Here is a 27,255-nt window from a genome sequence, read left to right on the forward strand (position 1 = left end):
CAAAATACGTGGGTAAAACTCAATTATTGTCACAGATCCTGGAAGCTTGAGTGCTTTGTGTTGCTTCAGCAGGACCAGGCTGGATATAAGAGTCTTCCTTTGGCTTTTTGAGAGGAGGGCCAAAGTCGTACTGGGATGTGGGCTCTTCCAACAAGAAGCAATTAAAAGGAAAGTTTGGAATCTGGGCTTGAAACAGGATGTCACAGAGCTCCTCGGGGGAGGGAAGGAAACTTCAGGAGCTTGGAATTTATAGTGAAGCAATTAAACATAAAGGAGTGAAAATGCTGAGTGTCTGGCGTGAGCGTTTTTCCGTCCTGCCTGAGGTGCAGACTGAGTATTAGTAAAAAACAACTCAAGAAAATCAAGTTAACATTTAATAAACTACGTTAGTCATTATAAACCTGACACGTGTAGAAGGTGGTAGATGCTTTCTTTAGTGAAGCCGATCTGCTGAATTGCCAGAAGATTCGGGTAACTGGTTGTTTTGAGAGCTCTCCTCCTCCTTGTTCTCCTGGTTAACAGGTAGCACAGAACTGGAGCTCAGGGGTTGCTCTGCAGACTGTTCTTTTGCTGTAGTTTGGTGGAGTACAGTCAGCACTGCTGCTGTTCAGTGTTTGTCAGTTCAGGTGAGTCACCCATAATTTACAATAAGAACTTGCCTTTCAAATGTTCTGACTGGCTTGGGAACAGAGAGTTTGTCCATGTACAGCATAACTGTGCTGGGGCTGGAGTTTCTTCTCATCTTTGGAGATCCAAGTCTGAGAGGCAGTGAGCTCAAGAGGGGGTGAGTAAATGAAATGCCAAGTGTATGTGTTTGTATAAGTGGAGTCTTAGCTTGCTCTTTTTCTTTTCTAAGCTGCCATTGATAGAATTCCTGCCAGCTCTATATTGACCGAGAAATCAAAGGTAACTCTTGAGGTTAAACAGCTCGTGCTGTAATACTGATACCAAACTGCTCGTGAAACGCTATTGCCACAAATAAATCCCTTAATTCTTTTGTTGGAAAAAATAGATGAAGAACATTCAGAACCAATCAGGTGATCTGTGCCTCTTGACTTAAAACTGCGGGGTGTATTTCTGCTCCTCCTTTGAGTAACTGTGTGTGACATCAGTGCAGTGGTTTGTAGCCTGTGGCCTCAACCCGATGCAGTGCCTGTAGTCCCAGCAGTGCAAATGCCTGCAGTGCTGCTGGCATCCTGGGCCTGGCCTGAGCCCGTGTGTGTGTTCACAGATACAGACATTCACCTGACTCTTACTTGCTTTCTCTGAATTTCAGCTTGCAGAATGGTTGTGGGTTAGCAGCTCTGTTCTGGGAGAAGCCCTGCTGAAGTTAGTGGTACTACCTGTTGCAGCAGTGCTGCTGATAAACAGCCCTGTAATCCTCTGAGTCATAATGCGTGAAATAAGAGCGAGCATTTTGTAAATGCAGGTACCCAATTTGGTGTGCGAGTATAAAATGATGACCTGAGTGCTTTTCTCGCTTCTCATTGTGCCTTTCCAGTTTTGGCTGTGCTTGTGCTGGGCTGTGGCAGGAGCCACGGTGACCATGTCACTGCTGTGTGTCTCCTCCCTGTGCACAGAACAGCGCAATGACGGCAGGACTGTGGCTTGACACCATCTGGGCACTTCTGCTCCCACCAAAGAGGGACATCCTGTTTGACTTAAATGGTGTCAGCACTTTGTCTGTCTGAATTTCATGTTAAATAAGTATTTCTTGTGGTTATCAAAGGCAGGCTGATGGTTATCAAAGGATGTCATCTGTTATCTGCTGCCTGGACGGGTGTAGCTGTGTTGGTGAGGCGGATCATTGTTGTGTGAGAGGGACCAGAGCTGGCTTGAGGCTGCCTGTCCTGGGGTATGGTTGGAGTGTCTGCCCATCCCCACTGATGATCACTGTATTCCATTCAGGAAGATTTTAAAGCATCGTTGTAAAGGCATATGTCATAAAGGCCGTACATCCTCAGCCTTGCTAGTCCTTAGCTCAAGTTGTACCCAAACTGAGCTGCTTTAGCCTGTGAAGTTGTCCAGAAATTCAGAGCTCCCAGGCTGATGAGGGAAGCAGCGGATAGTTGGGATCACACTCAGGCATCGTTTTAGGATAGCCTCCCGGTGTCTTCCCTTCGTGTTGCACATCTTGCTCCAGCACTGGTTTGCCAGGGAGGTTTGTGTGTGCCTCGTGGTTCTGGGTCCTTACACAGAGGTCAGTGAGATTTCTCGATTCTACTTCTGTGTTGAGGGCTGGGCTTGTTTCAGATAATTGCTCTCATGAATTATTCACTGTGGTGTTACACAGCAGTGCTGTGATCAAAGATTAGTTCATGCCTTTGCACAGGCATGCAGTGTCATCTTTTTCTCTCCCTCGTAAAGTCTTGATTCATCTGTAGTGTGGACTTAGATGCTGACCAAAATATCATCATATCCACCAGTTAAAATAACACTGATGGACATCTCTCTGTCTTTGAAATATTCTGAATGTGTAATTCCAGTTAATTTTATTAAGACTGCAGATCTGTTCTGCCATGATTACTAGTGAGGTTGCTGTCTGGCTGCATCATTTCACTTTCAAGTGAGTGTTTTCCTTGAATATCAGAAACCTGTACCAGTCTCATATGATTTTAGCACATCTGCATGTTCTCCTGGCCTTGTACTTGACCAGAATAACACTTTCAAGTGCTGGAATTTAAAAGGTCTGGGCTATTGATAAAAGTTAATGAGTGACAATTCCAAACAGAGAAAACCTGAATGAATTCACTTCTTGGTCTGTGAACATTTAAAAAAAATAATTACAGAGGTTGGCAAACGAGCGTTCCAGGTTTATCTGCTGTTGGGGGGTGTGCTTTAATGTACTTTCTTGAAGCATACTCCGTCTCTAATTTGTAAAAATAGGATCCTGGTATGACTAGTTCTGTATCTTAGTATTCCTTAGTCTTCTGTTGTCTGGCCTCACAATTTTCATACACTGATTTTGCTTTTTGTACTCTTTAATCCGTCTGAGAGGCAGCTGGGGCTGTGCTTGTGCTGCTGGCACCGGAAGACTTGCTGGACACTGTTGTGCCCAGTCTGTGTGTTTGGGCAGGAAAGCAGAGCCCAGAGAGGTGGGATATGCTGCCTGGTTCTGTGTTGAATGAGACCAACCTTATTTGCAAGGAAAGAGAAGGGCAAGTTATCTTTTTGGTTGGGAATTAACCATGAACCTTCAGTTGTTTTGGTATGTGGGGCTCTGGCTTGGCTAAATCTTTATCTGCCTTTAGCTGGATGACTGTTGAAGTTTAGTTAGTAAAGACGATGGGAGCAGGAGACTTGGGAACTGTGTGGTCTTTAAGATGTAAAAATAAACAAAGCTGAGAAGCTGTACCCTACTTAAAACAGGCTGACCTAAATTTTCAGCAATTCTAGCAGAGAGGCAGGCTCTGGATAGGGATAAAGGCTTACTGACAACTGGCTTCCCTGTCCTTGCATCGCTTGACATGGTTGACAGGCCACCATTGGAAAATCAACACTGGGGTCTGAGGTCATTCACTTCCCCCCCTCCCTGAGTTGCACAACCCTTGCTGTGGATTTGCCTTGTGCTCATGTGGACAGTCCCCTTGTTATGCAAGTCAACAGTTCAGCATCGTCTGGGAAGTCACGGCATGAACCTCTTCTCGAATTGCTTTTGTTGGAATGTGTTGAAAACATGTTTGGTGTCCTCTGGCTTGTCCCTATAGAGGTTGCTTTCAAGAGTAGCTGTCTGGGAAGTCCATTCATGCTCTTTGTCTGTAGATTAACGTTCTTCCTATCAGTTACAGTTCTCCACTGCTGAATTATTAACTCTGCAGTGAGAGTTTTTTTCTTCTTACTGTTCATTGACTTTCATGCTTGATTTATTTTTCTGGGCAGTTTGAAACTGGAGCATGGGAATGTTGACTAATAGTAACGGATCACATGTGTGACCTCAGTGGTGGCCGAGTGGGAAAATGACATCTGTCTTTCAAAGTACTCAGAGTTTCCCAGGTGAAAGGTAGTTTGTGAACATGTATTATCCTCAGAGGCACGTTGCTTGGTATTCAACAAAACTGGGATGTTCAGGCAGCCACTGGAGTGATTACCCGTGTGCTCCATAGGCAGTCCTGTGGGTAGCATGAAGGGAGAAGGAGGGAGAAGCGGGTTTGCAGATTCTCCTGCTAATGTGGCTTTGTGGCTGTCCTGGCAGAGAGCCTGCCTTTGATTGGAAAGCATTCCCCCTGGTGTTCTTGTAGGTACTGATGGTCTGCCATGTTTTGTTCTCTGTTTGTGTGTGCTTTTTCCTGCAGGGAGATAAGAGGAGGTGAATCGCGTATCCTTTCAGCAGCCTTCTGTTAAACTTGGAATACCACAGTTCAAGCAATTGAACAGATGGATAATGGAGACTGGGGATATATGGTGAGTGAGCCTGTGCAAGTGTGTGCTGTGTGGTACAACTGGGCTTTCGAGGTCTTGCAGCAAGAATCCTTCCAGATCTGTCTTGTGTAGCTCCAAAGCTTCGGTCATGTGAGGAGGAAAACTATGCATGTTACACCAGCTTTACAACAGCTTACTTACCTTCTCTGGAGTGCTGCACCTCGCCTGCAGCTTGTGGGGAGCACCCAGGTTCATGTTTCATAGTGACAATCAGCCAGGACTGAACTGATGCCTGGGGCTCACTGTTACTGTTTTCCTAACACAAAGGCTGAAAATAGTTTGTGCTTCCTACATATAATTTTAAGGACCTTGTAATTTTATTTATAAAGAAAAGTATTTTTCCTTGTAAACTTTGTCGCAAACTAGACAAACACATCTTATTTTTCTCCCCTTCTCATTCTGCTGCCATGCATATGTCTCTTTTCTCTGGCTGGCCACAGTCCTGGTTGTTAGGGTTGGTGGCCAGATGGGATTTATGTTCCTTTCTCTCTTGCTTCCTCATGAGCTATCTGGAAGCTGATGCAGACTGGTTTGTGCTCTGCCCCCCTCTTCTATGCAGCATGCTAAATTTTTAGTAAATACTTCTTTTTAGAATTCTTTTTTTTCTCTGCTTGTTTTAATGATGCCTCTGAACCAGGGCATGGATTATTTTGATTGTGAGCTCTTGGTCCTATGTGTAAAGTTGCACTGTCTTCCTCTTTTGAGGGAGAAAAAGAGGTTTAAGACTTGTTTGGTTGATTTTTTCCTTTTTTTTTTTTTTTGATTTGGTTTTGTTCTAGAATGAGAGACAGATTGTGAAAGTAAGGAACACTGCTGGGCCTCATTCAGACTAACTTGTTCGTCAGGAAATCTCTCTGTTCTCATTTCCCCATCTGTAGAATAGGAAAAAACTTGTTGCCCAAATGCAAAACTCGCTTCTCTGACAGTAGCTCAGTTGTTCAGATTTCTAAAGCATTCTGGAAATGTGCGTTCTGCATGTTAAGTATCATCCTGTTTAATTGCCAGTTGTGCCTTGTTGCCAGGTGGCTTGGATTTGTCCAGGTTTAAACACCCATTAAAGGCTTTGAACAGGAGGAGTGTGATTCTCTCCCAGTTTTTCAATAGTATTTGCCATGTGTGTCAGCGAGGTGATCGAATCTTGTGTGGTGGCTTCATAAACTCTGCAATTTCTCTCTTTCTAGATGACTGATCCAGTCACGCTAAATGTGGGTGGACACATGTATACGACCTCCCTCACAACTCTAACGAGATATCCTGACTCAATGCTCGGGGCCATGTTCAGGGGAGACTTCCCCACTGCCAGGGACTCTCAGGGCAATTACTTTATTGACAGAGATGGACCACTTTTCCGTTATGTTCTTAACTTTTTAAGGACCTCAGAGCTCACTTTGCCACTGGACTTCAAGGAGTTCGACCTCCTCCGGAAGGAAGCGGACTTCTATCAGATTGAGCCGCTAATTCAGTGTCTTAATGACCCCAAGCCACTGTATCCTGTGGATACCTTTGAGGAGGTGGTGGAGCTGTCCAGCACCCGGAAGCTTTCCAAGTACTCCAACCCAGTGGCCGTCATCATCACTCAGCTCACGATCACGACGAAAGTCCACGCGCTACTGGAAGGCATTTCAAACCACTTCACAAAGTGGAACAAGCACATGATGGACACCAGGGACTGCCAGGTTTCCTTCACTTTTGGGCCATGCGACTACCACCAGGAAGTGTCGCTCCGAGTCCATCTGATGGAGTACATCACAAAGCAAGGCTTCACGATCAGGAACACCAGAGTTCATCACATGAGCGAGCGTGCCAATGAAAACACAGTGGAGCATAACTGGACTTTCTGTAGACTGGCACGGAAAACAGATGACTGATTCTGACTCCACAGGAGCCACTTCAGTGATTAGCAACTTAATTGGACAGCAAACCCAAGAGAGTCTGGATTTTGACTAAAGCAACAATGTGGGCTTTTTTTATACGACTATTTATTGTTTATCAGTAAGGACTGGAGGAGTTTCGTTCTCTAGCAGCTCTGTTCTTTTGTCCTGATCAGAACAAAACCGTGCATGTGCCTGTTCAGTCAAGACACCTTTTTGTTTGAAAGAGGGAGTCCGAAGAATTAGTACAATAGGGTATTTTGTGTCATTAACACAATTCTCTGACTCAAAGTGCTAAAATTACCTCTGTCTAAATGGTTTCTAATCCATCTAATGCTACGACACTGGGAGCAAGAAACAAAAAGAATTTAAAATGCAGTTGGGGAGAAGCTGCTATTGTGTAGACTAATTTAGTTTCTAAATCAATAAACAGTATTGTAATATTCTAGGAAAACAAATCCCACCCTTTAAAAGTACTTGATAAGTACAGTTTCTTACAGTTATGACAACTGTTTCTTTCTATGCATATAAATCAAGCAACCAAATATTATCTGTAGCCATGGAAATATGATTAGAAATATTTATATTGGATTCTAAATGCAAAATGTCCCTGTGGTAGAATTCATATTTTTAATGCCTGGTGCAATATTATTCCCAAGTGTAATGCCTGCCAGCAAGAAGCTAATAAAAATGTGAAATACAGAATACTGTTTTGTATTTTCTTTTTGTCTTTTAGAACTCTCATACTTAAAAAAACAAACCCAACCAAACGAAAAAACCCCACCTAAACCCCCTTTTTCTGTGCTGCAGAGTCGGGTGCTCTGGTAGGGCCCCATTTTCCTCCATTACTGATATAATTTGTTCCTTTTTCTGTTAATCGGTTGAGTCAAATGTCCTCATTATAGACAAAGCTTATGTTCTGAAAACTGCTTTAGACTGATAGAAAGATGGCATGTATTTGGACTGGCTAAAGGGATAGGGATGGAGGGAACACAGAGCCTCAATACTGTAGTTGCTAAATAATAACCAGTCTTATCTGGTTCATCAGCACTATATCTAGTGACTTTATATATATAATTTTAACTGCAGAGTGCTATTTCTGGTGATAGTCAAGTTCTGTGGCTTTATTCTATTTCACATTGACATTTCTGCTTATCCTGGGCACTTTGTCATAGTTAGGAATAGAATTTCTGGTTATGCTTTTACTTGAATGCTATTGGGAGTAAGAGAGTTGATACCTATTTTGTGGAGTGGATCCCGTGAAGTTCTTGTCACAAGTAGGTGGGAACTTTCCATTCCATCTCTCACTCTAAAGGCCTGTCTTGGGAGTGTATTTGTCTATCATATTTTGTCTCTCCCTGTTTATACGTTGCAGGTTTTTGACTTATGTAATAAGAGGCAGCAGCAAGAGCTTTATACTTCCTATCAGGGAGGGAAGAGAAGCAGAACTGATGAAGCTCAGGAAAAGTGGTTGTTTCTTTCTTGCAACATGTGGTAAGAAATACTTGAGTTAACTGGCATTGAATTATAATCACAAGATGTTCTTTGCAACACTTCATTTACTAGCAAATTAATGACTGGCCTGGATCAGCCTGCCCTTTCCATAATTATGAAGTATAATAATTAGATAAGCAGTATTCCAAATAATACGCTTTATTGGAGACCAGGATTTATAGAAAGACAGTATGAGCGGCCCTATTAATGGGAAGGTAAATTCTGCAGACTGAAGCTGGCATCAGCTTTGTCTGAATCTTCATTAGGCAGGAATATTCCACTGCTGAGCAAGTCAAGAGCTATTTTAATTGTCCAAACAGATGTACTTTCTAATATACTTTTTGATTGAAGAGAACAAGTTGTTCTTAGAAATGAAGGATCATAATTTTACCTTCACTGGATTTTTCAGTACAGTTGGTTGTTTTGGGTTTTTTTTGAAGGCACTGTATAGTTCCAACACCCTGACAGGGGGTTCATAATGTGGTGGTGGGGTTTTCTTTTCTTCCTTAATCATCATATAGTGGATTTAGAAAAAGAATAAGGAAGCTGTTTGTTTTGATGCTGTCAGGACACTTCAGGTTAGAAAACAGCGAACCCTGGACCATTCCTGGACTGTCTCATAGCAGCAGGTACCACTCAGCGCTGCTTGGCGTCTGTCTAATTGCAAATGGCTCGCTGAGAATCTTTCATACTTGTTGTAACTGCAAGTAAGCAACTGATTATTAATTCTGATTAGTCATTACTGATGCTTCATAAATGTACTGCTGCACAAAGAACAGGAGGAAACGTGTGTCCTTCATTTGGAACACGTCCTTTATAATTTCGATAGTGTGTTGTGAAGAAGTGGCTTCAAATACCTCTCGTAGGCTGGGCTCATCTGTTCAGAAAGAGAATGTGGAAGGGAATTAATGGCAATTAAGAACAGAAAGGCTATAATTTTTTTCTTAAGAACAATCTCTGAAATACAGAAAGCTAGACTGTTAAAAAAAAAAGCAAACAACAAACCACCAGCTATTTCAACTTTGTGCAAGATCTTGTTCCCTATAGTATGTGCTGTCCTTCATAACCAGCACACAAGTCCCAAATGGGACAGAATACTATTTAACTTCAAAAAATATGCTTGGACTTGAATGTTTGCTGAAGGCAAATTTTGTGTTTAGCTGTAGGATTTCAAAGGGCTACTGATTAACACAGTAAAAATCTCACTCAGGGCAAAATGAGTTTTCAAACAGAGCAATGCATATTTACATCGTGCAGAATTTTACATTACTCCACAATATGGATGACTTAAGAAGAGAAAGTAAAGTTCTAAAGACCGTGAAGGATGAAATTGCCTCGTTTAACATTTATACTCATTCTGGTTAAACATATTATTAAACAACTCAAGTTTTGCACTAGTATCAGTGTATATAAAATACCCTGCATTTAGTGCTGTTTCATAATATGTAAACAGACTTATTTTAGCTTATTTTGTACAATGTAACCTCAGTGATACAAATTTAAAAACCAAAACCACATGGGTGGCACATGACAGCCCAGCTCCCTGGCACAGGCTCTAGTACTCTGCAGGCTCTAAATCATTTTTAGGTTAAATGTCTGAGCTCAGACTATGGGTGGCACGATTGGAGTGTCACAGGTCATTGTTCAGAGTGAGATACAAGGAATTAAAAGCTCATGTCTTTCATCTGTATTACTTTTATTAGAAGGAAAGCAAGCAGTTTCTGCTCTGGCTAATGGGGAGGTTGTCTGGCTGTAACCCATCCATACCTTGTTGGTGGGGGACTTCTGAGCCCACTCGTAAAGCCGCTGATAAACCTGCCCGTCGTAACTGCCCAGCGCGGAGTTCAGGCTCTTGTCTGTGAAGTCAAAGGCATCCACCAGTGGAACGGCGTCCTTCCTGCAGAGCAGAGCAGTGACATCTGTGTTACTGAAGCAGGTATTGCTTCATAAGGGGGGAAGATAAACTTGGAAGTCAGTTGTCCAGGTTCCTCAGCCTACTGTGCCAGTTTTTCTCCTTGTCTATACTGGGGGGAAAAGCCTGCTTCTTTTGATTCCTCAGAGGCATCTCTAGGTGACCCTGCCTTGGCAGGGGAATTGAACTAGATGATCTCCAGAGGTCCCTTCCAACCCTAACAGTTCTGCGATGTTCTACTAATACCCTGAGTTGTCTGTGCTTTTGAATGGGAGTTTGCAGGGTCTTTTAATCACCTGGGCTCTGTCCCTAATTCCCTAATTCAAGACTCAGTCGCATGTCAGATGTTTTCTCAGCAGTCTCTGCCAGTTCTTTCTTTTGATTTTTGTCTTATTTTTCTCATGCTGTGGATGTTTGTCTTATAAAATGGAATAAGGTTGCTATTGGATTGATGTGAAGTGCTTTGTTGATCTCCAACCTCCATCTACCTTTCAATATTTCTATTACCTCATCATGAGGTGTTGACGTCTTTTATTCTCTTTGTGGCTCTAAGAGCAAAGCAACCCTGACCCACACCAGGAACCACTCTGACAGCAACTGAGAGCTACAGCACAGGCAGCTTCTTCTAAGCAGGAGATGGTTTCTCTTTCCTTGTCCTCCCACTGTCCTGCATGTAGGAAGTCATGCTGGTTGTACCTCACACCCAAGGTACCGGGATGCAAAATGTTTTGCTCAAATGTTGGCATTTGCATCTTCCAGTTCCTTTTGAGTAAGGGCTCTTCGGGGGTTTGGGAAAGGCTGAGATTTTGCTACAGACCAGGAAGTGTTTGTATTCTTTCTACTAATTGTAAATATGTAAATACTCACTTCATTCTTGAATCCTGTTAACAAGGCATGGACTAAAACAGAAGTTGCAATGAATTCCAGAGGCAACAACATGTTAGTCTTTTGCAAATGTTATGTTGAGCTCATCACTTAACTCAGATTCTGTGATCAGTTCTGAAAAGCCTTGCTCTTTGGCTCAGCCCCATTCATCCCTTGCTTGTGGTGCGTTCTTGTTTCTCTCCAGGTGGCTTAAGTAGAATTTTACATAAAACTCACTTCTCTGCACCATAATCTGTTCTAAACAAACAGCACTGAGTAGTGAAAGATGAATGTTTTGTCAAAAGGCCTTTGTGAGTGTTGTGGTAAGTGAAAACCTTAACATAACTCAGAATTCACAGAGTTAGTGACAAATTGTGTCGAGCAGATGCATCTGAAGTAGCTGTAGGCAGGATTGTTTGGGTACCAGTTGCAGCTCAGCCATGGCAACAGAGTGGGCTGTATTAGCTGTGGCTTGAGCAGATTCTGCAGTGTGTGATGGGTTGCTGTGGCTGCCTCCTGCCAGTGCTGCTCTGACTACATGTTTTCCTGTTTTCGCTCTACGGAAAATGGTATAAAGCGTTCAGGACTTCTTCATTTATAATTTAAGATTTCACGTTACAGAACTTTCAGAGATTGCAGAGGAGCCGGACACTTGTCATGGTCTGTTTTACCATGAAAACAAGCTCTGTGTAGATGTTTCAATCAATTTATAGTGCTGCCAGGCAATGAAAATAAAAACTGAACGAGGTGAATTGACTGTGGAGATGTTGCCATAGGTACAGTAGCACCATTTCATATCTATTACAGGGACAAAATGAATAGCTGTGTGTCTCCTGCCAGAGCAGCTCACCGAATAACAGCCAGGAGGTCCAGGTAGGATGCTGTGACCATGTCCATCTGAGCTGCAGATATGTATCCATCATGCAAGAAGGCTCCTGTATTCGAGAAGATCCCATGTAGTGCAAAGAGGTCACAGAGATGTTTCATAATCCTCTGGATGCCAGCCTTGGTCTCGAGTTTTTCCACAGTTTCTGCAAAGTTTTTCACTGTGATGTAGTGGCAGTGAGCCTGGAAAACAAACGCAATCAACAGTGAATGCACCTCAAAACACTTTTAGTAGGTCAAGTGACTCAAATGTTCTTGCAAAGAATATAAAACCTTTTCATTTCCTTGGCACTTCTCCAGTCTGTATCCTTTGTTTGCTGGGTGACCAGGCCTTTTGCATTCATGTCTTACAGCGACAGCAGACAACAGAATTAGGATTGTAAACAGTCAACACTGTGGTATTTGTAAACTCTAGAAAACTGCTTCAGAAATCATGTTAGTACTTACTCTAAATATTTCTGATTAATATCCCAAAGATTTTGTGTGAAGGAAACACATTGGAATGTACTTGTGTTGACCTCTAGCAAGTGAATCTTGATGTACATCAACAGAAAAAAACTCTTTACTTGAAGACCTTGGATTCATGGTACTTTGGGATCAGTGTCTACAAGGCTTCAACTCTGGAAACATTGTTGTCACCAAAGAACAACCAAACTTACCTCCCACTTTTGTGGTTTTAAGAAAACTGGTAATTTCTGGGTCAGACACCAGTAAAGTGTCTGAGTGCCAAATTACATAAATATTAGCTGAGGTCCAGAACTAATGAAGCAGGTTGACCCCACCTGTCTGTGGGGTGACTCTTGCTATGCTGACACTGCTGTGGGTGGTTGGTGGTGTTGGGATCTGCGTGGCTCCACTCCCCCACTGCACAGTTCTCCTCCCAGCTGTGGGTGTAAGCATGGCACACCTGCACTGAAGCTCTTCCTGCTGGCACGGTGGAGCAGCATGGACTGCAGAACCTGCCTGAGAAGCTGAGTGTCTACTGAAGCAATTAACGTGTGGGGAGTCTGCCCAGTGTCTGAACTACGCAGCTGGGAGCTGGCAGGCATCAGTTCATAGAGCTGCTATGCCAGTCGTGTGGGTGAGTCTCCAGGGAAAGTGTGGGATAAGAAGTAAATACAGAAATGCCCCAAGAAGGCAGCAGTTTATATCAAGATTTTAAAGTTATGGGGCAAACTCAAGGGTTTTGGGTGACTTCCTGTCCCTGAATTATTTAAGAAACTTTGGGGGCCCAGATCTCATTTTCTGAAGAGTCTAGCAGCACAGTCACCACTGACAGTACCACAGCCAGCCCTCTGCATATGTTAGGCTCTTCAGTAATGGTTTATTTCTGACTAGTCTCATGTCTACGTTCATTCTCCTCCTTGCTTCTCAGAGAGAGTTGGATTCTAGCTCCTCTGACATAGGATCTCCCCTCCTCTAAAGTCCAGAGACCTTGGCCACCCATTTGAGTGGGTGCAGGAGGAAACAACTTGTTCAGGTTTATATGCAAGGGGTGCTTGGTCAGAGCTTTTTCTAGAGGTAATCTTGAACAGGAACATTTTGCTTCCATCTCACTCCCCTAAAAATATATTTACATTTAAACAAATATTGGGAATGTAATTTTTAAAAGTCATGGGAGGTTTCCTGTGTTTTTGAGGCAAGTACACAGTTTCTCTGCTTATTTTCAAAGTTACAGCATTGAATATTTGCTGCCTCCAGTGAGTCTGTCTAATTGAAAATGTGGGGTGATGCATGGAGGACAGGTGACCACAAAAAATGCTGCTGCTGACATCAAGTCTTTGCTCCCTTACTCAGTGAGTTCATGTTTTGAAGGATTTATATCTGTGCTTATATCAACGCTTCCCATGGTTATGAAAGGTTGCTGAGAAAGGTTTGACTCGTCAAGGACTTCATCTAATTGACTGACTACAAGGGGGCTTGTCCATACTATGAAACCACCATGATGGTGGTGATCACCCCTGCCAGGTATGTGTAGGATTCCTTTTTCCCTGTCAGGGGCTTCTTGCTGAGTCCATTTCAGTCTGGCTGAATGGTAGATTACAACTAGATGTTTTTCATTAAAAATTCAGTGAAGTTAAAATCATGGATCTGTTTCAAAATCTTCCTTTCCTCAGCAAAGGAAGGAAGGAAGGAAGACTTTCACCATAATTGCAGAGGAATTGCACTTAATTGCATATTAAAAAAAAAAATTGTTTTTTGGAGATACAGAAACATTGACGGGTATAGTTTTCATTAAAATTTAGGGATTTTCTCCCCTCCTGCTTTGTTTTCTGCTTAGTTCTGCACTAACTCTTGTTTTGGGGAACCAATGTTGCCATCCCAATACTACTTCATCTGAAGCATGTCTTATTAATTTGACTTTGATTTGATTTTTCTTTCGGTAGTAGTTAACATTGCACTTATCACTGGTTTTCATTGTTTTCCTTGCAGTTATCTTTCCTTGGGAGAGAGGCAGATGGAAGAAATACCAGGCATGTTTCACCCTTGCTGTGACTCTACCAGCTTTCAGTGGGGTGGCTTTGGGAAGACTTTCCTCTGGGAGCCAGAAATGTTGGATTCTTACAGAAAGGTGAATGTTGGCTGGAGATGGTGGGTTCTTGTTGCAGGATATGGGATGCCTGATTAGGCTAGCAGTGGCAGCATAACTGTTGAAGGTATTTTTCTCCCTTTCATTTCTCCTCCTCCTAGTCTTTTCTACCTGACCTCTTCAGAGAGGAAATTTTTCAGATCAGGAATTGCTTCTTGCTATGAGTTTTCCACCATGCAGACCGTGGTGATGGTCTTTGTGGTGTCCCTTAGATGCCAACAGAAAACAATAAACAGCACTGAGGTTTTAAGCTAATCCTGCCATTTCTGTTGCATATTGTATCATAAAGACAAACATCAAATAAGCAGATAAATTTTGCTAACCTTTGCAGCCTGCACCAGCTGCACAGTGCACTGGTTCCACGCGTCGTACTTCTTGGCTCCAGACTGAATCAAATCCTGTAGTTTAGCTGCTGTGCTGCTTATGAGCCTGGAAAATTGAAAAAGCATAAGGCATACTGTTTGTGGATGGAGCAGCCCACATGCACACGGTTCTCAGTCGTGTGTGCTCGAATGGCAAACTGGCATTTCTGACATCTGGAGTTATCTACACTGAGTGTGAGTGAACTTAGATCATGCAAAATCTGAGTACAAACTGGGGAAGCACCCAGACCACCCTGGTACTGGAGGATTTCTGCCTTCTCAGCTTCCAGGGTAGTTTACCAAGGGGTTGGCTGAGCTTCTCCTGGATCGTGTTTGTAAGGAGAGTTTGCAAAACAAATAGTAATACTGGATTGCTCTTACATTGTGTTTCTCCTTTTCTACACATGGTTTCAAATCCTGCTCCCATTGACACCAAAGATTTTGCAAGTGGCTCTGTTTTTACACTGGTTTCAATGACAGCAAGGTTGTCTCTTTACCTTTTTCAGAGATGACACCTATAGAGCCCATAACCATGCACGTAATTCCAATGAGACTACTCATGGTACCATTATTACTTGTGTTGAGTGGCTGAATGTGTCATTGAAAGGCTACAGACAGAATGAGAGGCTGTGCATTTGATGTGGTGTTAATTGAAAACAAACATCCCTTTCTCAGGTATGTGAAATTTTAACATTCTGTATAAAATTGCTCAGGATCCAGTTGCCTAAAGGTTTTACTGGATGGCAATTCAGTGATGTGGTCTGGGATTTACTTAAATGGTGCCACCAACTCTGTAAACGTAGTGGTTTTGGTAGCATGTGGCTTAAGAACTTCTGAGTGTGAAAGCTCCATACCGAACATCTGACATGGCTGTTAATCCTGTGTAGTCTTCCTTTTCTCTTTCAGGAGCAGATGGTGCCAATCCTTGTGTAACTTATGTTATTTTACCTCCCTTGAAGTGAAGGAAGAAGCTGAGCTCTGAACACATTTCTGATGTCTCTCGTTCTCCGTACTGACCTGACTGCCACATGTTGATAGGCCTCAGTGTAAATATCTGGACTGAGAAAATCTGACTTGTTCTTGGCTGGACACTTCCCAGGTTTCACTGCAGCCAGATAAGTGACAGATGGTGGAACAGGCTGGCCAGCGCTGGCTGCCATGAAGCACTTAATCAGGAACCTGGGAAGAGAGCAAAGTCAGAGCAGGGTATGGTGGTGATCTGCACACAGCAAATAGTCATGCAAAAAGTAAAGCAGGAGCAGGTAAGGAGCAGCAAGGTGCTGCAATGGTCCAGAAAGGACTTGAACAAGTAATGACCTTTTGTTTTGCCTGTTACTCGCAGTAACCTGATCTGTGGTGGCTCTCAGGGGTAGCCTATCTACTGTATTTAATGCTACAGCAGCCTGTAGTGATGGGTTTTTCAGCAGAAACTTGCTGTGGCTATTAGCAGTCACAGCGGTGTGGTGATTAGATACATTTATCAACTTTGCAACCTGAGTCTTAATGCTCTGGGAATCTTAGTGGTGGTTTGGTCTTACCCTCTGTGATCCCCAACGCACAGTCACATTATGTTAACAAACACGAGACCCTTTCTTGGAGATTGTGTACAAGGAGAATTCTCCACTCCCTTATTTTTTGGCACTTCTGCTATGAGCTAGACTGACCAGGTCTGGCATTAAAAATTTACAGCATTTCTCTGGACCTTGCTGTTGATCTTGCTTCTTGAAGAAGCTGTAATGAGCGCAGAAGTGTCTGCATGCAAGCACAGAGCTACGTGGTTGCTCTGTCCCTGGGAAGTGCACTGTTTTTCTCCTTCTAGTAAAAACACACATTATTAAAAGTTCAAGCAGCTGTAGTTTTTTTCCTGTATTTCATGTGCTCTGGATAAACATCAGTCTGCGTGTTCAGAGGAAAGTGGTGTTCTTGGAGCATGACTCATCCACTTTCAGTATCCAACAACTTTGTTTTCTCTGAATCTCACTTAACCAATATTGTGTTCTGGCCTCACTTTTACCAATATTGTGTTACATTGTACCATTGTTACAATGGTTGCTTAAAAAATAAACCACAAAACTTGTATAGCAATGTGTTTGCTGTGCTACGAGGCAAAGAGGAAAATGAGGTTATGCAGAACAGCACCTGCATACGTCCCCAACCCAAAAATAGAAGAGATAATCCAATTCCCACACACCTCCATGCCTGTTAGACAGAAGACATGAATAGTTTATGTCCTGAGCTGTATTTTTAGAAGGTGCTGTGAGAAAGGAGTAGCTGGTTTTACTGGTTTTGGAGAAGAAGTGGTAGAGGCTGAAAAAATGAGGGCACAGGCTTTTAGATGAACACATTTGAATTGTTACCTGGCAGTTTGCAGGAGCAAAATGGTGTTTTCCCCTTCATAAATACAAGAGGCAAGTATTTTGGTATACAAGGAAGGGAGTCCACTCAGCAGGGAGTAGCCATGTCCCCCACAGGCCCGGAGGCAGATCTCCACTGCTGCAGTGCAGTGGTGAGTGATCACGGCTTTAAAGCCCGAAGACAATGCATGGAGCTGTTAAAAAAAAAGGGGAAAAAAAAGCAAAGTGTTACTGGTGTAAATGTTCTAAAACAATCCTCAGAATAAATTTCCTTTTTTTAATCTTGTGCAATTTCTGGACATGAAATCCCTACCCCTTTGCATGCTGGTAGCACCCATCTCCCTGAGCCTGGCCTTTGGTGTCTGCCTGGGATGCTGCACACCCTCCGGCTGGGCACACTGTAGTCAGTTTATGCATCTTTGGGTTTCTCTCAACCAGCTGTGGCTTCAGCCACCTTTGTTCAGAGTGTGTTTTCATTTCAAGCACCCAATTGCAAAATCTTCTGTTCCATCTAAAAAGTCACATTTTTGGTTTTGGCTCAGAAGAGCATGTGCATGCGCATTTGTAGATGAAGTTGTGAAATAACACTTTGTGCCACCAGCCACTTGGAACGAGGTTTTTAGCAAACAGACATGCTTTTCAAGGACTTTTCACTCTGCAATAGTTCCCAAAACCAAAAATTTGGGGCGGTACAGTGAATGTTGTTGCTGACTGGTTGTGGAGCTGGGACATGCCATTTGATCTCCTAGTGCTTCCTCTTTCTCCTCTAGCAAGAGGAACGCTTGTCCAGTTTGCTAAAATCCTTTGACATCTGGAGATGAGAAGTGCTGTATGAATCCTGCTGCAGCTCACCTCTGGCAGCCTGTCAAAGTTCTTCCTCTGGATCTCTCTGTACCCCCTGTCAAACAGCTCCTGCAGGTAGTTGTTGATGAAATGGAAGGCATAGGCTGCTGCCAACTGGGGCAGCAGTTTCTCTTGCTGAGTCTGGTAGTCAAGGATTTTTGCTTCTTGTTCCCTGTTGGAAGACAGCTGATGAACTAGAGAAAGTGTGGACACAGGCATAGCTACTGCTACAGTTGCAGAACGAAAAATAGCATTTTTCATTACCAAGAAGCAGTGTGCAAACAGGACTGAGCTGATGGTGTGGCAGCAAATCTGCCCAGCTTGCTGAGCTGTTGGAGAAACAAACCCTTTGAGAAAAGAAAAGGGATTTTTCTGCTGTGTTGATGAACCAGCCTAACAGCAAAGAAAAGGCTCAGTGCAGAGGGGGAACAGCAACTGTGAGAGAGGAAAAGGATGAAGCCTTCAAGGACAGCAAGTGTTCCAGGGGAGATGGTGCCACTACACCCTGAAAAACTGCTTTTCAAACAGAATCTTTGTGGCCCTGGGTGTAGATAGGTTCTTCTGAAAAAATTTGAGTCTAAATTATTTTGAGCTTTTTTTGGATGTTCTTTGCCTCTTTTTCTGTGGTTGGTACACTCAGGGCTTCAGTCGTTGGAATTGGTTATTACAATTGTTCAACATGCTGCACTCTTCTGTTTAGTTTGTGTTTGAACCAAACCATGTTCTCATTAGGATCCTTCTGCTTTTGACAGGAGACTTAAATGGAAATTTTTGTAATCCATTCAAATTAAAAATAACAGGGATTCTTACCAGAATAATACAATTCAGTGTTGTAAAGCGTGGATATTGGATTTCTGGATTTTGGAAGGTATTTTAATGTTGCGTCCACTTGTAGGATGCTATGGAATAAGAATTCAGCAACTTGTCCACTTTGTCTGGATTCTGCTGAGTTATGGGATTGCATTAGGGGAAGGCCAGTTATAAAAAAATAAGTTGCCTGTCTGAACTGCTGAGCTATTCAAACTATGAAACTTATCTTGGAAAGAACTGTAAACATTCTCTTGTACTTTGACTGAAGCTCGTTAATGTAAATAACGAGGGAGCATGTTCGTCATGCCCTGTCTGGGCCAGGAAATCAGCCAGTGATGGGCTGAAAGATAAGATGAAAAGTAGAAACACAAACTGGTGCAGGGGAACGTGGTGTATAGTCCCCTTCCCACTGCTGCAGGCTGTGTGGCATTACCCAGGCTTTAACTTGGACTGCCGGCGAACCACGGAGTACCGGATGGCGATGGTGCAGGCTTTCATGAGGGGGGTCAGAACCTCGTCTGAAATGAGGGAAATGCGCACTGTAGTCATTGTGAAATAGTTAATCTTCTGTGACCCCTGTCTTACATAGGTGCCGTCTGGTCGAACCTGGAGTAGAGAGAGGGTGTTAGATGCCGCCTTCTTCAATACTAAGGTGGCTGTGTAATCACAAAGCATAGAGTAAAATGGACATAAAAATCCTTCACTGAATGCAAACAATGTTTTTATGTGTGATGGATGGAAGATATCTGTTTAAAGAGACAAACTCTTACTGTTTCTGGCTGAGATAGGTTCTGCCAGCCCTGTTATCCCCAGCCTCTGAATGTGGAATTCTTGACACCGAGTTTCATTTAGGATGCCCTTGATAAAACCTCAGAGACTTGCAGACACCTCAAAGGAAGATTTTTGTCCTAAATTTAGGCAAGTCCGTGTCGTCTCTCTGGTTGTGCAATGAGAGTTTGATGGGCAAGTCTGTGATGTGAGTCCATACATACCTCGCAAAACTTGCTCAGCATGTTCTCCCGGGGGATGCGCACGTTCTTCAGCATGAGGTAGCCATTGTCAATGGCTTCAAAATTCATTTTGGGACCGATGTCTCCTGCAGTTATGCCTGCAGTACGAGAAAACAGAGCCTGCTTACTTCCACTTGAACTTTTTTCTCCCCCATTTTGTGTCAGGCTGGGGATCTCAAGGGAAGGGCATGTTCAGCTCTGCTTCTTCCCCAGCATGGAAGATCTCCCTGAGGGGTGAAACAGGCATTCAAATGCCTTGTGGCAGTTTGTTTCCATGATCCATCAACAGATGGATCCGTGTTGGCCGGGCCAGAACTGAGGTGTTAATGGAGAGGTGCTCAGAGCAGGCCAGGCTTCTGGTTAAGATGAGAGCTTGGTCTGAACATGCCTGAGGATATGTTAGATTTCCCTTTAGATAAGAAGGTTGAGGTTAATGATAACTATGCCTTGGGTATCTGTCTTGGCTTGGTTTTGGCCATTTGAACTCTCCCTGGGCCCAATGTTTTAGAAAACATTTAAGGGCAAAATAGGCAGAGCACCTGCACAAGTGCTGAGGTGTCTGGAGTTGTTTACCTGGGCAGAGTGAATGGTCCTCAAGGCTGCGTATCTGCACGATGAAGGGATGGATGCCATAGCACTTCCCGTGGATGTACAGCTGAGCAAAGACCACTGTGTGCGTCGCTGATCGTCCCACTGCAAGAAGAAAACCAGCCCCATTCCCTTAAGACAAAGTACAGCACAAACACTTCTGCAGTTAACAGCGGTCACTGTAATTGTGTGTTAGGTCTCACTAAGGTAGGGGTCAGCACAGGTCTGAGCCACAGGTGCTGGAAGCCTAAAGCTGAGCCTGCTCTTGGCTCTCAGAAGCTGCACCATCATTCTGCCACTGTTGCTGCCCACGAGGCTTGGATTAATAGTTTTGCATCAGAATATGAGAAAAAATAAGCAGTTAAAGTTCATGCAGTGCTGAGAGAGTGGGAAGTGCTGTGGCTGTTGCAGTGACTCCAGTTATTTTCTGTGAAATACCTTCCTGAAGGGAGACAAGAATTTAACACTTGAATCCTTTATGCTGAGACTGTCTGATGACTTGAATCCTTTGTGCTGAGACTGTCTGATGACTTGAATCCTTTACGCTGATGACCTCCCTGCAGTTTTTGGTTGCCTCAGTATTATTTAGAAAGAGAAGATTTATTCCTGCAGAGGCAGGAGTTTCCCTGAGTGAAATTCTCCAGCCCTGCCACCCAAGGGGTTTTGGTAGGCGATGGTGGCTCCCTTCTTGGCCTTTGAACTTGGTCAAACCCTTTTCTTGCTTCTCAATGAGTGCATCTCTTACAGAAGTCCTCTGCTAGCACCTGGGCCCTCAAACATGGAGCTTAAGCAGGGTAGGTGGAGTAAGTAAAGGAAGCAAGTGAGGAAACCCAAAATATTTTGTGTAGTACTTACTGTCTCCAGGCCACCACTTCATGGCAGAGATCTTTGGTGTGTTCAGTATAAACTCCTGAGTAGCAATATCAAAGACTGCTGTTGTTTCCAAACCCTGAAGATAAGTGCCTTTAAAAAAAGAAATAAAAAAAAAAATCTATCTCCTGGTATAACACAAGGATGGAGGGAATGAAGGGTCCCTGGGGGCTGGTGTGGGTATTATCAGGGTTTTGTGGTTTACCCTTCTGACAAGAACCACAGGTCAATGCTTGCAATGACCCCACACCATTTCTTGCACAAATCTCTTGAGCCCTGTGGTACTCGGGCATCTGCTTGGCTCCTGGTGACAGCCAGGACAAGCTGCCTGGCTGATCCCCTCCCCTGCTGGTGACTGCCTGCTATCCAACCACGGGCTTTCACTCTCACTCTTGTTAATTTTTCCATATTGACAAAACCAAAGCCAGTGCATCTCCAGCTTGCAGAGGAACACTGAGGACATCGACCTCTAACATGCAGGAGGCATTTCCACCCAGCCACCCCTGTCCCCAGGGAAGGATGGACAGTTTGGACTCAAATTTCCATGAGAATTTGGCTGCAGCCTTTTGTTCTAAGGAAACACTGTTTTCCCCACTGCCTTACCATGTCCCAGTTCAGTCTGGGCGTAGCTTCCAATGAGCCGGAGCTGGGTGGCGAGAGGAATCCACTTGGCAATCTGTTTGTCAGAGCCCAGCACTGAAATACTTCTCATGAAGACACGGTGAAGGAGAAACGCGACGTCCCCGGACAGTGCCCTGCGGAGAAGGTACAAGGGGTATTTCTAAAGGGATGAAGTTCCAGGCATGTGATGAATGAGGCAGTGGCACTGTAGTGGTCACCAGACGGTACCACCTGCTGCCTTTTGATTTCTGCCTTGTCATACTTTATCCAGCAGCCAGCAGCACCACAGTGTTGCAGGAAAAGAGCTCTTCCAAGCTGCTTTTGTTCCTTCTTTCATAGCAGTTTGCTTAAGTGTTGCTCGCTCATTAGTTCAGTTACTCTTGGAGGAATTATCTGTTCTGAGTAGCAGATGCTCAGTGAAAAACGCAGCCTGGCTTCAAAGCTCCTGTGGCTCTGCAGCTTGCGAGCCCTCCATATCTTTTTTTTAATTTCCTGATTATTTAAGTCATATTTTGAGGCTGAACTAAAAAAGTCAAAACAACCAAAACCATCCTACTTTAAAACCCCCAAACCCTGGCAATTCACTGTGGGGCACATTAGACTGAATTACACATAGGTATCTGCATTTTTTGAGCCCATTCTGGGGAAATAGATTGGTATGTTGGGTTTGTTGCTGTACTTTTTGCTATGTGTTTGCTTTCTGTTGCTGTCAGTGAACAATATTGGGGTTCATGGAGATTTGGCCTGACTTGACATGTTGTTTGCTTGTGGGAAAATTCAAATACATTTGTATAACACCTGGTTTATTGTCTGGTCAGGCCCTTTGCCATCATCCTCTGCATACATCCTAAAAAGCACTATTCCAGAAGCTGTGTATGAGAACTTGGGTACAGCCATTTCCATGATGCAAATCAGAAATTAATCTGTTTTAAGCTTTTTCTGTGTGTGAGAAATCCTAAGAAAACATGAGGAATATAGTCCCTCTTCCTGGGATTCCTCAAATCTGGTTGAATCACCTCACAGATACAGGTACATGTACAAGTAAGTGGCTGTGCTGTTCTCAGTAGCTGGGTGGCTGTTAGCACATTGCTTTACTGCAGTGCTCTAGAGAGCATCTCCTTCCACATAGATACCTTTTATTGTTAACAAATGATTCTGACCTTTCTTTTATACTGGCCCTGAGAGAGAATCAATCATGCTGAAACAGTGGGGGGAAAAATATGAACAAAGAAGTTAAAAGGAAATTGCTTTGATTAACAGAAAATGACTTAATGAATCCTTGGCAGCCTGTCCAGAAATAACGTTCCTTTAGCTGCAATTTGAAAAGCTCGATTTTAAATTGTGCGAGTGATTCACTGTGCCTGGCACCAGGAGCACCGGGATTTTGTCATAAGAGCTTGGTGCTCACCTGGTGTTTCATTAGGCAAGAGCTGCCCTGCCAGGCAGCTCTGCTCCTAATCCAGCAAAATGGGACAACACAGGGCTGGTCCTGCCACAGCCCTCGGCATCAGGGGGCCTGATAAAAGCACACCTGGGTGGGAGAGGGGGTGGAATTTCATCAGGTTTTTAAAATCTGCTGGGATTTCTTTTTTTTTTCTGAGGGAGGAATGGAGAGCTAATTTTAAATGAGAATATAATGATCAGGTCCAAGAGCTCTTGATGGAGGAGTTCCCCCTTCATTAGTCCCGCTCACTGTAGGCAGTGAAGAGTTTAGCATAAAAAATTATAGATGGAGACAAACTTTTTTGTAGGACCTGTTACCATAGGGCAAAAGGTAATGGTTTTAAACTAAAAGAAAGTAGATTTAGACTAGATATAAGGAAGAATTCTTTCTCAATGAGGGTGGTGAAACACTGGAACAACTTGTCCAGAGTGGTGGTGGATGCCCCCCATCCCCGCAAACATGCCAGCTCAGGCTGGATGGGGCTCTGAGCATCCTGATCTAGATGAAGATGTCCTTGCTCACTGCAAAGTGTTGGACTAGAGGACTTTTAATGGTCTCTTCCAACCCAAACTGTGCTAGGATTCTATGAAATACTGGAAAGTGGCTCTGAGTGTCAGTGGTGAGCTGTAAGGGGCTTTGCCCCTCTGGTGATGCTCCTGAACTTGCACCTTCCTACTGGGTATGTAGAGAGTGCACCAGGCAACAGCGAGCCAGAATTTATTTAGCAAAGAGAGAAAGAAGGAGGGGCAAGTAATTGAATTCTGGAGCTCAATCCCCCACAAAGCATTAAGAAAACTTTATAAAGAAAGAATTGTGAAAATATTTTATTCCCATTTACTGAAAAACTAAGGTGAGTTTTTTCTTTCTTTCTCTTCCCCCCCCCTTTAATATAATGTGGGTTTTCTAGATGGACAAAATGTCATCTTTAATTTAGTTGCAAGTCAGTAATGTAACAGCAACATCACCACTTCCAGTACTGGTTACACATTTAAAAATGTCTGAGGGGTGGTATGAGAGCTGTAGCACAAGTAAGGAGCTTGCTGAAGTGGAAATATCATGTTGTGGCTGTGAACTGCTGTGATCTATCACGCTGTACCCATGTGCTGCTCTCTGAGAAGTTCCCTGCTGTGTACCACCATTTTCCCTTTTCCCAAGTGTGCTGCTAAAATAAAAACCTGCACCAGGTTTTTATCCAAACCTGTTCTGTCAGCTGTTGGTCTCTCCCAGCCTTTGCTAAAGCTGATTCTTGTAGGCATGCAAAACTTTGAAAAAAATAGTTGTACATTAACAAAAAAATAAAGATAAATCACCTGTAAATGTACTTATATTCAGGTCCATTCTCAGTCCATCCCATCTCGTGCATCTTTTTCTGGAGATGAACAGCCTTCCTGACTGCTGCTTCGTACCTCTCATTTTGGGTCTGGAAATACTGGTTTTCTGTGCTAAATACAGGGTCAGATTGGATAGCTTCCACTGCAAAGCAACACAGAAGAGTTGGTTCTCCTGGGGCTGGGGAGGTGCAGGCAGTGCCTTGAGCCCTGGTTGGGAGGAGTGGGCAGGACTGGACCCATGGATACTGATGCTGTGACTTATTAGCACCTGCCTGTAGGCAGGTTTTATTTTGCCAGTCCTGGCTCCCAGGGTTGTCACGTCTAACTCTGAAAAGCAGTGGGTTTGGGGAAGGAGAAGGGGAACTGAGTGGGCCTGAGGGGTCTGTTGAGTGGAAAGGGTGACCCTGCAAGGTAAGGCACCATCCCTGTTCAGAGAGTAAGAGGTGACTTTGTGGCAGAATCACAGAATATTCTAAGTTGGAAAGGACTCACAAGGATCATAAAGTCCAATTCCTACGTGAGTGGCCCAAATCGGGATTGAACCCACAACCTTGGCATTATTAGCACCATGCTCTTACCAACTGAGCTAATCTCAAGATGCTAAGGATCCCTCTGCCTCCAGTTGCTGCTCCCATCCTTGTTCCAGCAAAGGGCTGTGGTTAGCTGGATTTTGCCCAGAGGGTGGCTAATGGCTGTAGCCTGCTGGATGTCTTGCTCAGCACCAGTGCTCTGGTTTGGGATGTTACCAGCCCATGGCAGTGTTGCAAAGCAACTCAGAGTCACTATTTTTGTGTCAGCCTGAAAACTGCCCCTGCTCCATTTGCTTTGTCTATTCACATGTAAGGTTACACTGAATTCCAGTGGCACCATGAAGTGTGTGATCCCAGCGGCCTGTGCCGTTCTTGTTTGATAAGTGTATAATACGGATGTAGTTACAGAGACAAGAGAGGGTTCCTCTGTTCCCTCTGAGCATACAGTCAGGTTTTGGCACACTCATGATGAGTGAAAGCAGCTCAGCCTGTCTGAGCCACCCACGCAAGACATTCCCCACCTGGATGAGCCTGATGTGCCGAGGAGGGTCGCTGGCTGTGGCTCACACATGGTGTGCATTGCTGCACAGCAGCTCTAAGCCCCTGCACACATCCCACTCACACAGGGACACTCAACCCTCAGTTCTTGTATTCCAGTTTAACCAGTCCTGCCAGAGACACTGAGGATTGGAGCAGGGAGGAGGAAAAGCTTCAGACAGCAGGAGTGGCTGCAGAGGAGTCGTGTTGATTTACACTAAGAGAAGACTCCAGCTCCACACTCCTACTTTTTTAAGAGATGGGTGATAAGCAAATGCCCAGAAGCACAAACCCCACCATGCTGCAAAGGAGGAGCAGAACAGCAGGGACACCCAGGCATGGCCTGTGCCAGTTTACCAGCAAGGCCTTGTAGGGCTCACTCACCCACCGCCCTCCGTATCCGAGTCTGCTCTGCGCCACCATCCAGCAGGGCCGTGAGCTTTTCCACGCAGAAGGAGGCAGTTTGCCTCTCGCTGGCCAGGTCGGGATTCACGCTGCCAAGCACCGAGCCCTGCAAGTACTTGCTGGTCTCCAGCAGAGCCATCCTGGAGCCTGTCAGTGGATGCCTGATGAAGGTGTTGGCACAGCAAGGAGTGGTTTCGGTAGGCTGGCCAAGATGTTGTACCTGCACGGGGGTTACATGAATATTTAGGCACCGTCCTGTCCTCATTGCAATGATGTGGACAACGAGATTTATGGTACTTTTAAGAACTCAAACTGCAGGTTTTATGATATATTTTTAAACATAAAATATTTTACTTTCCCCAGTCTGTCTGCAATATTTTATCAGTTAGTGTGGCAATATCTCACAACTATGTGTTAATATTTAAAGGAGTTTCTGACTTGGGGCTCACAGGAACTTCCTGTGCTCCCTCTGTCCTGCCACGGGGCTCTGCTTTATTTATGTTAACTCCCAAACTTGTAATCCCCATGTTTAGTAGGATTTATCGCAGGATGCTAGTAAAAAAAGCTGTGGTGTGTGGAAAATAAACCAGATTTTTCCCTTGAAGAGGCTGCTGCCTTCCCAAACATTACATTACTTTATGAAACGTAAACTCTGGAAACTCCTGCAAATGTGTTATTAATTCCTGCTTTTCCGATATTCAGGCCTTTAATTCAAAGTGCCTTATTGTCTCGGGAGAGAGGAAAGCCCCCGGGCAGGGTGCTGGGTACACAGGATTGGAGTCACCCAGCGCTGCCCTTGAGCCGCCACGGGAAGCGGCGCTCGGAGTCAGGGACGCTTCCTCTTCCGTGAGGCTGCGTAAGGAAAATCCGCGATTCCTTTCGCTCCGTGCGAACGCGAACCCCCACGTACCTTGTCCCACGCGTCCCTCGGGAGCCGCCCGGCTGCTGCCTCCCTGGCTGGGCCGCGGCTCCCGGCGTCCCTGTGTCCCTGTGTCCCTGTGCCCCTTGTCCCCGGGTGTTCCTGCGTGTGCTGACCTCTGCAGGCAGGAAAATCCCACCGATCCCAGCGCTGAAAGGGCTCTGCGCCTAAAAAGATGTCTGTTTCTGATCTCGCTTCAGCCGATTTGCGCGTTGGAGGCTGCGCTTCCAGCTCCGTCACCCAATTGACACCCTGCCCTTCTGGTGTTTTAAAATTTGATGTATTGTTTTTGCAGCCTGCTCTGGGTGGAGGAGAGCACCCCTCGGGCTCGCACCGCTTCTTGCCTGTGTGTTTGACTCGCTCAGGGTTTTCCCAGCCCAGTCGTTGGCACTGCCTTCAGCCCTTCCCGCAGTTTGGGGTGCAAGTCTGCACACCGGCGATGTGCCTTCACAGGCTGGGTCGTGCCGGAGGGCAACGGGAGGTTGCCAGGGGGCGTGTGCTGCCTTCATCCCCGGCGATCCTGAATCTGTCCTTGCTGCAGGCTGTCCGTGTCTCTAGTGACAGCAGCTGGAATTCACACCCCTCGCCGCCCCGGG

At 44.5% G+C, this 27,255-nt stretch overlaps 2 protein-coding genes across 3 annotated transcripts; one reads left to right on the forward strand and one right to left on the reverse strand.

Annotated features, from left to right (window-relative positions):
* Positions 1-7: 7 nt before the first annotated feature.
* On the forward strand, positions 8-6,995 carry KCTD6 (potassium channel tetramerization domain containing 6). 2 transcript variants are annotated; one of them, XM_027700758.1, is made up of 3 exons: positions 8-626; positions 4,293-4,401; positions 5,601-6,995. In XM_027700758.1, exons 2-3 carry the CDS (start codon positions 4,375-4,377, stop codon positions 6,285-6,287), a joined length of 714 nt encoding a protein of 237 aa, XP_027556559.1. In that variant the 5' UTR covers positions 8-626; positions 4,293-4,374; the 3' UTR covers positions 6,288-6,995. The 2 variants fall into 2 exon arrangements, with proteins under 2 accessions (XP_027556559.1, XP_027556558.1); XM_027700757.1 differs by lacking the exon at positions 8-626 and having other exon boundaries at positions 793-4,401.
* Positions 6,996-7,927: 932 nt separating this feature from the next.
* Positions 7,928-26,781, reverse strand: ACOX2 (acyl-CoA oxidase 2). Its single transcript, XM_027700755.1, has 15 exons — positions 26,651-26,781; positions 25,720-25,960; positions 24,248-24,410; positions 21,476-21,627; positions 20,858-20,965; positions 19,988-20,107; positions 19,397-19,512; positions 18,838-19,010; positions 17,604-17,766; positions 16,755-16,945; positions 15,415-15,576; positions 14,359-14,464; positions 11,411-11,628; positions 9,552-9,681; positions 7,928-8,661 (listed from the first exon to the last, which is right to left on the reverse strand). Exons 2-15 carry the CDS (start codon positions 25,877-25,879, stop codon positions 8,599-8,601), a joined length of 2,025 nt encoding a protein of 674 aa, XP_027556556.1. The 5' UTR covers positions 25,880-25,960; positions 26,651-26,781; the 3' UTR covers positions 7,928-8,598.
* Positions 26,782-27,255: the final 474 nt, after the last annotated feature.

This window comes from Neopelma chrysocephalum, unplaced genomic scaffold (genome assembly GCF_003984885.1).
Source record: "Neopelma chrysocephalum unplaced genomic scaffold, ASM398488v2 Primary Assembly neopelma1_147, whole genome shotgun sequence".
NCBI lineage: Eukaryota > Metazoa > Chordata > Aves > Passeriformes > Pipridae > Neopelma > Neopelma chrysocephalum.